At 32.8% G+C, this 12,358-nt stretch overlaps 2 protein-coding genes across 2 annotated transcripts; one reads left to right on the top strand and one right to left on the bottom strand.

The window, feature by feature from the left end:
* The first annotated feature begins 4,117 nt into the window (after positions 1–4,117).
* LOC111213564 (kinesin-like protein KIN-14T) lies at positions 4,118–8,603 on the top strand. Its single transcript, XM_022715359.2, has 11 exons — positions 4,118–4,814; positions 4,924–5,007; positions 5,102–5,257; positions 5,440–5,546; positions 5,626–5,804; positions 5,891–6,052; positions 6,133–6,348; positions 6,436–6,473; positions 6,949–7,076; positions 7,167–8,280; positions 8,352–8,603. Exons 1-11 carry the CDS (start codon positions 4,616–4,618, stop codon positions 8,468–8,470), a joined length of 2,502 nt encoding a protein of 833 aa, XP_022571080.2. The 5' UTR covers positions 4,118–4,615; the 3' UTR covers positions 8,471–8,603.
* A 280-nt stretch (positions 8,604–8,883) lies between these two features.
* LOC111213563 (L-ascorbate oxidase homolog) lies at positions 8,884–11,771 on the bottom strand. The gene is made up of 3 exons (XM_048738401.1): positions 11,251–11,771; positions 9,509–10,615; positions 8,884–9,305 (listed from the first exon to the last, which is right to left on the bottom strand). Exons 1-3 carry the CDS (start codon positions 11,493–11,495, stop codon positions 9,008–9,010), a joined length of 1,650 nt encoding a protein of 549 aa, XP_048594358.1. The 5' UTR covers positions 11,496–11,771; the 3' UTR covers positions 8,884–9,007.
* Positions 11,772–12,358: the final 587 nt, after the last annotated feature.

Below are 12,358 nucleotides of genomic sequence, written 5' to 3'. Positions count from 1 at the left end.
TTTTTCAACTTTTATTTCGATTTAATTTTACTTTGCAATTGTAAAATGAAACCATTGGTTTGACATCAAAACATTTTAAAATTTATATAACATGAAACCAAACAAATAATAATATTTTTGGGTTTATCACCAAAGAAAAAACGAAAAACTTCACTTTGTTTACAGAACAAAACCAAATAAATATGGATTTAGAATGGTATTTATATTTTCGGCGACTAAAAATAATAAAAAAACAACGTAAAACTGAATTGATATTCAAATCAGACAGAACTAATGTTTTTTTATCTTAAAAAAAAAATTAAGAATCTCTTTCCGCACAAGGCGGACTACTACCTAGTCTTAGTGGTAAAATCGATCACCCGTACACATTTTTCAGTGTCTTGTAACATTCATATTTCCCGTGATCAATTCATTGTTCTGTAAAACATAATCAAAACTCACGTGTATAAGATCTCAGATAGAGAATGATCTTCAAACGCAATGAATTTAAGAGAAATATGAGTTTTGTATCTATATTATTAAAACTAAAGTACACATTCAGATTGTTTGGAAACTTGAATAGTAGTGTTAATGAAATTTGTTTGGAATTATGGATAGCAGTTCAAAAAAAAAGTTTGTTTGGAAACAAGATAAATATAATATTGTTTGGAAACATGGATAACAATGCATTAAGAAAAAAATAATAGGCTTATATGTTAATAATAAAAATTGGAAGTCCATTATATTATGATAAACTATCTATTTGAGCAAACTTTAAAATATATGTAAATTGACTAATCTAATTATCTACAAGCATTTTTTTGTCTAAAATAATCATAAAATAAAATTTAAACTTTATATACATATTTCAAATCAAAATAATCATTTAAAGTTGATTTATATCAAAAATTGATTTAAAATATACATATATGTCAAAAAATAATATTTTTGGGTTTATCACCAAAGAAAAAACGAAAAACTTCACTTTGTTTACAGAACAAAACCAAATAAATATGGATTTAGAATGGTATTTATATTTTCGGCGACTAAAAATAATAAAAAAACAACGTAAAACTGAATTGATATTCAAATCAGACAGAACTAATGTTTTTTTATCTTAAAAAAAAAATTAAGAATCTCTTTCCGCACAAGGCGGACTACTACCTAGTCTTAGTGGTAAAATCGATCACCCGTACACATTTTTCAGTGTCTTGTAACATTCATATTTCCCGTGATCAATTCATTGTTCTGTAAAACATAATCAAAACTCACGTGTATAAGATCTCAGATAGAGAATGATCTTCAAACGCAATGAATTTAAGAGAAATATGAGTTTTGTATCTATATTATTAAAACTAAAGTACACATTCAGATTGTTTGGAAACTTGAATAGTAGTGTTAATGAAATTTGTTTGGAATTATGGATAGCAGTTCAAAAAAAAAGTTTGTTTGGAAACAAGATAAATATAATATTGTTTGGAAACATGGATAACAATGCATTAAGAAAAAAATAATAGGCTTATATGTTAATAATAAAAATTGGAAGTCCATTATATTATGATAAACTATCTATTTGAGCAAACTTTAAAATATATGTAAATTGACTAATCTAATTATCTACAAGCATTTTTTTGTCTAAAATAATCATAAAATAAAATTTAAACTTTATATACATATTTCAAATCAAAATAATCATTTAAAGTTGATTTATATCAAAAATTGATTTAAAATATACATATATTCAAACATTTATTTTACTAAAATATTTTCCAATAACCATTATTAAAATAATGTTTTCAATATATATAATAAAAATATAATAAAAAGTCCAATTTCATATCTTATATATTAGAACAGAAGTTACAACTTTAATTCATGTGTGATTTTTTTTAAAATGGACCCTCACTAGAGATCTTTTATCATTCATTTATTACTAATAATACGGATTAATAATATATGATTCTTAATATAACATCGACTCCTAAGAACCCGGATTGGTTAACAAACTCACCTTGATTCATGTGTGTATTTTTATTTGGATCATCGTTTAAATTTTTTATTAAATGTATTTCCTTAATGCTAATATATAATCTTTTAACTACTTAAATCATAATATAATTTGATATATTTTAATTTAAAATATAAATATATATATTTAATTTTCTTAACAAATGTGTCGAAAAACATTATAACAATATCTTAATTATCAAAAATTGTATATAAATATTTTCACTAATTTTGTAATTAGTAATGAAATTAATGTTATTATACATTAATATATATACACTCTTTTATCTTTTATAAAATGAAAAAAATTATATCAAATTTTACTATTTTATAGTTATATCTATCATTTTAAAATTAAATAGTAAAATCTATCATTTTAAAATTAAACGTTGTATTTAACTAAATATTATTAAATTATTTAAACTGATAAATTAATATATTTTATTTTTACAAACATTATAAATTTATGATAGAAATATAATATGTTGGTAGAACGGGTTAACATTAGTAAATTAGATAATTCATGTATAAAATTAACTTATCTTAAACTGTGATGATTCAAAATAATCAATTAACTTACAGCATGAAAACTATCAAATTGTTATATTTAAAATAATTATAAATAAATATTTAAATATATAAGTAACTTTAAAAATATATTTTAATTATAAACATGAAAATTAATACCCGCACGGTTGTGCGGGTCCGAATCTAGTTGTACCTTTGGTTCCTCGGATACTTAACCACTACTTGTACCTTTGGTTCCTCGGATAAATAAGGAAGATGTATTGGTGGTAATTGACCAGACATTACCTCATAAGGGTAAATTAGTAATGTTTGGATTATAATATTTGTTGATTTATAAATTTATTATTTACAAAATTTTGTTTTTAGATTTGTATATCTTGAAATGTGTTTTATGTAAGAAAAAAAATAAAGTATATAGTGATTAAATTTTCATATACAATTTTCATATTGTTTTATTCAATTATTATGTGTATACAATATATGTACCTTAAACGTAGATGTTTTTATATGTTAAATGACTACATCAAATTTTTTGAAGTGTATAAAATTAAAAATAGACTTCACTGTGAATAAAAATAAAATATTTTTGTTATATTTAGATAAATTTTATATTCATTAATTTATATTTATATTAGGATCATATATTTACTTGAGATTTTTCAAAATTATCATCTTATTATTTTATTAAATTGTATCATACATTTCATTAATCCACTTTAAAATTAAATAAATTTAATAGTTTATCGTGTTTATTAATTTAGTTAGAGCTGTCAATTGGGTTATCCCACGTTGATTTATGCATATCCATTTGTGCATTTCTTGTTTGTGGACAAAGAATGACTATGTTCATTAAGAACTAAATCCACTAATGCCAATGTTAACATGGGTTGCCCATGGGGTCCATTGAAGACCATATAATAGAATCTGATACAACACAAATTTGCTAGAAAGGTTTTTTAAAATCAACATTTGGTAATTTTGGCAGGAAAACTTTTGACTTAAGATAATTTTAAAATCAACATTTGAAGTATGAGAAACATATCAATAAAATTTATTATGTATATATCATTAATTATATTATATAGTTTACATATAATTACCTCTATATTTTAATTGATCGATTTTATTCATTTTTTGGTTTGATCATTCTATATACTGCGGTTTCTTAAAAATGGCATCCATTCGGTATATTCGGTACTATCAAATCCAAACCACTTTCTCTATTTCGTTTCTGTTTGGTTTTAATTTGTTTGGTTTTACCAGATTGAATACCTCTACTTGTCATGCATCTGAGATAAGTCCCCATGAATTTCGTTTGTCCATATATTTTATAAATTGAATTAGTAGCTGTATGATGTGTTTTACTAATAAATTTTATTGAATTATAATAGATAGTAATAATTAATATTTGTTATTTATAGTATATTTATTAAAATGATTAGCATATGAAAACAATAAGACATGCTAATAACCTGTATTGGTTTTAATAGCACATCTTATTTAAAATGAATAGTTAATGCAAAATAAATATACACTAATATTATGTACTTTCATTAACAATATATTTTAATGGTAAAGTATAGAAGGAAATTTTAAAAAATTAAATCAGTAAGTTTGGTTATTATTAGTCATACTTTCCATTTGGTAATTTATAGATTTTGGACTAACATATTAAGTTTATATAAAAGTAAAACGTAACCTCTAAATTTAGGTCCAAGTTAATTGTTTTGGAAAAAAAAAGCAAAAAAATCTGTAAATATTGAACTTTGTCAAAAACAAAATCTGTAAATATTGATAATGTGGATGAAGTCATCTACAACTTTTAAACCTGTTAGTTTAAAGTTTGACCAGTGACGTTCTAAGTATCAACATTTTCGCCAGTAATGTTAAAGTTAAAAAGGGGGCAAATAGTAATTAATTTCTTCTAAAAATAGTTAATTTAGATTATTAATTTCCAGTTGGTATAATATTGACTAGTGCTACAAATATCTCTCCACCAAGATTATCATGAAAAACATTCTCTCCAAGTTTCTTTCCCTCTAAAAGCAAAAGCTCAGTGATATCAGAATCTCTTTTCTATTCAAGATCAAGGTTTGGTTCAATGGAGAGGACAAGGTCGAAACGGGTTCAGAATTTGCCTGAGACAGTCCATTCATTGATCGGTTTAAGATCTCATTTGACTTCATCTTGGGTTAAATCTGTCAGCAACATCGCCAAGAACGTCTCTTCTTCTTCTGAGATATCTTCAACGTCAAAGGAAGAGGACGATTCTGCTTTCATTGAAGAACAGAGCATTAGAAGTACTACATGCAACGCATCTCAACCGTTAAACTTCAATTGTTATTTATTTATTTAGTTCTGTTACTTATGGGTCTTGCTCTGTTTCCTCTGTTTTTTCTTTTGTTACAGATCAACTCTCTACCCTAACAGTTCAAGTAAATGATCAGAACAAACGAAGAAGACAGATTCTGAACGAGTTTTTGGACCTTAAAGGTTAGTCATCTATTAAAAAAAACTAGGATTCGTTAACGTAAGTTTTCAGTTTAAGAGTCTAGTTTCATCGGTTTCAATTTTGAATATTGGTCAGGGAACATTCGTGTGTTTTGTCGAGTCAAACCCTTAGACTCCAAAAACATGAGAGCGCCGGTTGCTTCGGATACAAGAAACGTTTTCATCAAGTTAACAGAAAGCAAGAGGAAAACCTACAACTTCGACAGAGTTTTCCAACCTGATTCATCACAAGGTATGTAGCTTTGATTTTCTTTTGAGAAATTTCCATTATGACGTTATTTTCTTTAGGACTCGTCCTTACATTTTAGGCTATAGAATAATGTTTCACCTAGATATGTCCACTCCATAACGGCCTAAGACTGATTACACACATACATGAAAGTGTTGTTTATGATAGTATTCAAATTTTGTCAGATGATGTTTTCTTAGAGATTGAACCGGTAATCAAATCGGTTATCGATGGCTACAACGCTTGCATTTTTGCATATGGACAAACTGGTACTGGAAAAACTTTTACAATGGTAAGAAGGATTAACCTAAACATCTCACTTTGATTTCATTTCTTGTTCCTCTTTAAGTTGATATATAATATTGTTTCAGGAGGGTCTTCCAGAATCACCAGGTATCGTTCCCCGAGCAATCAAGGGATTGTTCAAACAAGTCGAGGAAAGCAATCATAAGTTTGTAATCAAGTTTAGTATGCTTGAGATTTACATGGGGAATCTCAGAGACTTGCTTGTCTCTCAAGGAACTAAACCCATTGGTCCCATACCTCCAAGGTCAATAATAACATGTGCAGATAACCGTCAATGATAGATATGATTTGGACTATATTAACTCAGTGAGTTATGTTTCTCTGTTTCAGTCTTCTTATTCACACAAACCCAAAGGGAGAGATAGATATAGAGAACTTAGTGACTCGTAAAGTGAATGGCTTTGATGAAGTCTTCAAGTTATACAAATTAGGTTGTAGAAACAGAGCAACTGCCTTCACTAACTCTAACTCTGCATCCAGCAGATCACATTGGTAAGAAACTCAAAACTCGGTATTTTTTTTTCCTTAAACTTCTGTTACATTATGTTCTTTGATATTGACTTGTGAAACAGTATGATCCGTGTATCGATTACTTGTGCTGGAGCTACTGAGAGACGGCGTGTAAGAAACAAGATTTGGCTAGTTGATCTTGGAGGAAGCGAGCGCGTGTTGAAAACTAAAGCAACTGGCCGCCGTTTTGATGAAGGCAAAGCCATTAATCTCTCTTTATCTGCTCTCGGAGATGTCATCAACTCTCTTCAACGCAAGAACGTTCACATTCCTTACAGGTAAACCTATCAGTTTCTTTTTTTTTTGGAAACCCTTTAGGTCTCAATCTCTGACACATTTGAGTTTTGTCTTGTTCTGTGATTCAGGAACAGCAAGCTCACACAAGTTCTGAAAGACTCTCTCGGTACCTAAAATCTTCCAAAAAGTGTTTGGATTGGGTGTTTCAATTTTTCTAGATTTAGAAATTGTTCGGATATTTACAAAATTAGGTTCGGTTTCGGTTCGGTTATTTCATTTTTTAGTTTGGTTTGGATAAAAGGTTGGGAACCGGGTACTCAAAAAAAAAAAAACTATTTAGAATCTAATACTGTTCCAGTATTTCTGATAATTTTGGATAATTTGGATAAACAATATTTAGGTAATTCATTTTTTAGATAAGTCCGATTTATTAACAAGATTTTAAGATACTTGGTTATTTTAAAAACTAATCATAGCTAATATTATTTAATATATAAACTATTGTTTAGATATATCGGTACCTATTTGTTGCTCGGTGTTTTGGTTCGGTTTTCGATTCTCGGTTAATCTGACCAGGTCTATTCTTGATCTTAACTCAAATGTTGTGTTCTGTTATTGAAGAGTGGTTCGTGATTTTTCAGGGCAAGACTCTAAGACACTGATGCTTGTTCATATCGGCCGGAAAGAAGATGATCTGTGTGAAACCATATGCTCTTTAGATTTCGCAACGAGGGCAAAGAACGTTCATTTAGGTCAGGAGGAATCAAAGGTAATGGAATTCAATAACTTGCATAACACGTTAACTTACTTTAGAGTGTGTTACACTTTCTGATGGGTTAACTATTCATTTGACGCGTAGGAAGCACAAGAGAAAAAGGAGACTGTGATGATGAATCTGCAGAAGATGATGGAAACGATCGAGAAAGATCGCGAGATAACGTTAAAAGAGATCAGATATCTAAACGAGACATTAGAGAAACTCTCTGGTAAGCCTCATGTTACTGAAGAAGCAGAAGAAGTGGATGAGATAAGAGAAGAGATTCAAGTTACTCCAAAATTAAGGAGAAACAAATCAAGACGTGCTTCAGATGTTTTTTGTAGCTTCATGAGACCAACAGCTAGCAGCAACCGAAGATTATCAGGTGCAGATTTTAGCCCAATCTCCAATAGTCCAGGTTCCAAGTCAAGAAGGAACTCAATGGCCCATGTCCGATCTGAATCTGTGTGTCTTCCTATGATGAAGAACGTATATGATTCTCTGTGTGACTCATCAGAGAGGAGTGTTTCAAAGTCCACTTGCGCTATGAGTCAGAATAGAGCGGACGATGCAGCAACAGTTTATAGTCAGGACATATCTGAATGCGATATCAAGTTGGTTGTGTCTGAGCACAAGACAGAAGTGCAACAGACGGTGCAAGGATCTGCGAGAAAAGCTTGTTCCAAGATCGGTATCTTTGAGAAAAATGTCAACCAGAAAACAGAGTTTTCAAGAATTAACAGTTGGCTTCGTTGGCAATCCGAAAATAGAAGTTGCGTGCATGACAAGAAACCACGCAGACTAAACAAAAACATATCTTTGGGAAGGTCATCTAACGGTGATAAAACATTGGAAGACATAGAAGAGTCCAAGGCAGGGATTAAACATCCACTGTTGCTTAAAGATGTGTTTGAGCTGGAGTATATGTGCTCTGCCGAAACAGAGGATCAGATACTGTCCAAATACCCAAACCCTAACAAGGAAGACTATGCATCTCTTCATCATCTTCCAAGTTTCCGATACGATGGACTTAGCCAACACATCGACGATGCATGGTTTGGAGTCGCTCGAAGCGCGAATAGGGAGCAAGATTCACATGCCTCAGGATTGCTATTAGAACTCAAGCAGCCCTTACCCAATTCTCAGAAAGGATTGGCGTTTGTGGAGGATGTAGCTCCACCATTACTTAGCAAGCAAGGAATCTTGGTCGAGAGAGGTAAACTATTTGGATCCATGTTTTGTGTCTTTGTTTTTTTTGTCTTTCTGAGATTCCGTGTTTGGTTGCAGGAAGAGGCGCTCATACGTTTATGGAGAAACTTGAGGCATTATGCTACCGTACACTTGTTGGAGTAGGGCTTATTGATGTGAGCTATGGTAGTGACTTCTTCAACGGGTTAACGCAGTAAAGTTATGTGTAATGATTTGAAGACATGTCTTTTTTGGGGTAATGGCAAAAGGTTTTTTTGTCTTCTTAGAGAAAAAGATTGTCTCCTTGTACTAGAGTAAGTTTATATTAAAAAAAAAAACTATTATGGAATCAATTGAAACATCAGCGGTATTCATGATGTGTAATCTAGTTGTCTTGTCCTTTTTTTTGGATGATCTATTAGATCAAACTCTCTGTTTCAGATTGATATTGTTGGAATCTAGGCATTATGATCAAGAAGTGGTGGCCACTTCTCATTTGCTATACTTATGTTTTGTTTCAACCCAAGCCTCATTGTATTCTTATGTATCTTTTTAACTTTACATCTTTAATTACATGCAGCTGCTTGCGATTCTTATGCATTTTAGTCGCAATGAGGAAGCAAAACTTTGTGGTTAATGATAATATATGAAAATAAGTAGAACTGGTGGTTTACAAATTACACACATTAAAAATTAGGAAAAGGGTTAATTAGAAAATTAATAGTACACCCCACTTGTGGAGTAGTTACTTTAACTTAAGTGTAGCTTGCAGGCAATGGCAAGCCCTTGACGATGCCACAGAGGTTAGTGTTGAGGGGGATGTTGTACTCGTCTCTTAGCGATTTCTCCGGTGAGAGAACACTCACATACAATTGTTGTCCAAGGTATCTCCTCTCCAAGTTCTCAGACCTGATGTTCCACATACCGGCGTTGTCGAATGTCAATAGGATAGCTGACCAAGACTTGGGGTAAACTTGGACTGTGTGTCTGCTAACCGCATCCAGCAAGTTGTAGTTCTTTCTCTTTTCAGGTGTCCACCTCCCTGGCTCAGATCTAAAAAAGCTCCCATATAGTATCACAAAGTTAGAGGTTTTCCTTTTTGGAAACCAGGAGGTTCAGGACCAAAGCCCGTAATCCCCTAGGTCCGAAATCACATCATGTAATATTAATTTTGTCCTATCGGTCATTCGAACCGGGAACCTTAGACACAATTGTCAGGATAGATAGATAAAGATAAGGGATCAGAAGATGCTTACGCGACTGCAAAGAAGGAGTAACCATCCAAATGGAATGATTCCATGCTCTTCTCATGGTTCTCGAAAATGATCTCTACAAAGGTACGGAAAGTGATGTTGAGCACGTTAGGCTGCACGGTCAATGCGGTGATTTGTGCTGCAGGCTCGTCCTTGATGACGTCGTACTTGAACACCTTCTCTGCCATCTGGAAGTACTCAGCCAGCTTCAAAGGAGTCTCGGTGTCAACGTGTGATACACCGTTAAAGCCATACCTAACTTTACCGTCCACAACGCTCTTAGTGTTGACAAGCTTGATGCTACGTGTGATGTTGATCTTTCCATAATGGTATGATCCCTGCGGGTTAGGCCTTGCAGCATTAGAGGTGAGGTTCCATCTGAAAGATCTGAACTGGTTCAAAGACCAAGCCCAACCAACAGGAGTCTTGGGAAGCTCTGCTGAGGCCTGGACGTTGCTTCCTGCGTACCGGATCACACCAACCGTGCTTAATTCCTTTTTCAAGAACCTAGTGGATGCAACCATGTAGTAGTCCTTAGCTTCCTGGTTAGCAGTGACAAGAACTGAAAAGCACTGGCCTACGTGGACATCGAGTGAGTCATAGTCGTTTTGAAGGACATGAGAGCCTTCCATCTCCACAAGCTTCATCTTGTGGTTCTGGATCCTGAAGTTGAGAGTAGACTTGAATCCAACATTGCATAGCCTGTACTTGTATGTCTTTCCGGGCTTCATCGTGAACAAAGGCTCGTTCTTTCCACCAACCTTTCCGGACTTTCCATTGATCAGAACACCATTAGGCAATCCAAGGGTGCGTCCACTGTCAAGGAAGTTCTTGAGAGCGGTGTGGCCACTTGTGTACCAGTCATTGATAAGGACAGTGTAATCATCCTCAGGGTCAGCGTAAGGAACGGGAATAAGGAGACGACTGTTGACACGGAGACCACCAAACCCACCAGCAAAACGGTGGAGAGAAGTGGTCGGGTAATAGAAGTAGGAACCGATCTGGTCCTTAGGTTGGAAATGGTAAGTAAAGTTCTGTCCTGCTGGGATGGGACATGAAGTCCCAGCCACACCATCTTGCCAGCAATTCTTCCTGTGCTGGATCCCACTCCTGCAACCACGTTCCACCATTAGTACTCATATTACATAGGATAGGAGTCAGTCAAAGAACAGACTTGTTTTGCCTTAAAGCTGGACAGACCGGACAAGGTATTCTCTTACAGCAACCCTAATTAGCCTTGCAGAATTGAACCGAACATAATAAAAAAAATTTTGGTTTTCGGTTCGATTCTGATTTTGAGTTTGGTATAGTTAGGATTTGAAAATACTTAACTTTCGATTTGGCACTCAGTTAGTTGGGTTTCAAAGAAAATATATCAGTTAGTTGGTTTTCAAAGAAAATAGAGTACTACATTTTTTTAAAAAAAATAACCAAATTATCCAAAATAACCAAACTAATAAAAATAACTGATTTAACCAAAAAAACAAAAAAATAGCTGAGTTTTTTTTTAACTTAAACCAAAATTAAATCGAAACCAAAAATCAGTTATTATTAATAAAATTAAAAACCAAAACCTTCCAAAACAATACAAACCGAATTCTTTTGGGTTCAATTTGGTGAGATTGTGGCCAAACCGAACTAACCGAAAACGAATAAACCGAAAAGAGAAAACCGTAGGGCTAACCCTATTAAGATCTACTATGACCATAATCTAACAAAGAATAGAGACTATATAGTTAAGTTACCAGGTCAAGAGGAAAGGCTCGTCGAGGTTGTTGAAGACATTGACGACGACGTTGTTGTTAGAGGTTGAGTTTAGGTTAGGACCAGGAAACTGACCGTTGATGAGAATCACCTTTTGGGGAACGCCGAGAGGTGAGGCTGTTCCATAAGTCACGTTCCATGTATAGAAGAAGTAAGGATCGCCTGCGTTCACTATCGCCACCGTAGAGACAAGGCAGACCAACACCGTCAATAACCTCCCCTCCATATTATTAAATATTCTGTGTTACGTATAACTAACCCTTTCCTACAAAAAATAAAAGAAAAAAAAAATACTTTTATTGATTCCCCCTCAAAAGCAAGTTTTGCTGTGGATGAATCCTCTTGTTGTTTGGGTGATTCGAAGTATTTATGCAGGGGAAACATAACTTATTTTGCAAGGTATTGTTGCCATATTTTACGCTCCATCTCTAATTCGATTTTCTATATGTGAATGTGGTGATGCAACAAACTTTTTTCTCTATCTTTTTCGTTTTGGTTTTCAAGGTACCAGAACTGTGAATCATAACAACTAAGATCGTATTCTAATATTGGAAATATCCTTAACGACGTTTTTTTGCCAAGTGTCTTTAACATGTTTTGTTACACGTCAATAAAATGTTACCTGTAAAATTTTATAGTTCTCAGTAATCACGAACACAAATATAGTAACTCGAATAAGAACACTTCTTATTAATCACTCTTGAGGAAACTATCTCAAAACCTCAAACTCATAAACTTTTAAGTTATATCACAAGTTGATATCTCTTTATATAACACTTTAGTTATCCTAAACTCATTAAGATAAACACAACACAATATTTCCTAAACTCATTAGGATAAACACAACACAATATTTCCTAAACTCATTAGGATATCTATTACTTGTAGCCTAAGTAATTTCAAGTTTATCCAACATTCTCCCCTTTAAGCTTGAAGTTTTCTTTCACTCCAATGTAGTCTCTCATTTCTTTGAATCTAATTCTTCCTAGAGCTTTTCTCAAGATATCGGCTTTCTGTTTATCACCTTGAACATACTCTACTTCAATCTGTTCATTCTCTACGCACTCTCTGAGTGATACCTCCTGTGTA

Source organism: Brassica napus, chromosome A8 (assembly GCF_020379485.1).
Source record: "Brassica napus cultivar Da-Ae chromosome A8, Da-Ae, whole genome shotgun sequence".
In the NCBI taxonomy this organism is placed as follows: domain Eukaryota; kingdom Viridiplantae; phylum Streptophyta; class Magnoliopsida; order Brassicales; family Brassicaceae; genus Brassica; species Brassica napus.
The sequence above is the reverse complement of the archived record's forward strand: the minus strand, read 5'-3'. Positions and strand labels throughout refer to the sequence as shown.

Coding starts and splice junctions, on each gene's coding strand:
- LOC111213564 (XM_022715359.2), top strand. CDS start 4,616: ATGGAGAGGACAAGGTCGAAACGGGTTCAGAATTTGCCTGAGACAGTC. Junction 5,805..5,890: donor ATTGGTCCCATACCTCCAAG/GTCAATAATAAC, acceptor TCTCTGTTTCAG/TCTTCTTATTCACACAAACC. Junction 8,281..8,351: donor AGGAATCTTGGTCGAGAGAG/GTAAACTATTTG, acceptor GTTTGGTTGCAG/GAAGAGGCGCTCATACGTTT.
- LOC111213563 (XM_048738401.1), bottom strand. CDS start 11,495: ATGGAGGGGAGGTTATTGACGGTGTTGGTCTGCCTTGTCTCTACGGTG. Junction 10,616..11,250: donor GAGCCTTTCCTCTTGACCTG/GTAACTTAACTA, acceptor ACGTGGTTGCAG/GAGTGGGATCCAGCACAGGA. Junction 9,306..9,508: donor TACTCCTTCTTTGCAGTCGC/GTAAGCATCTTC, acceptor GAGCTTTTTTAG/ATCTGAGCCAGGGAGGTGGA.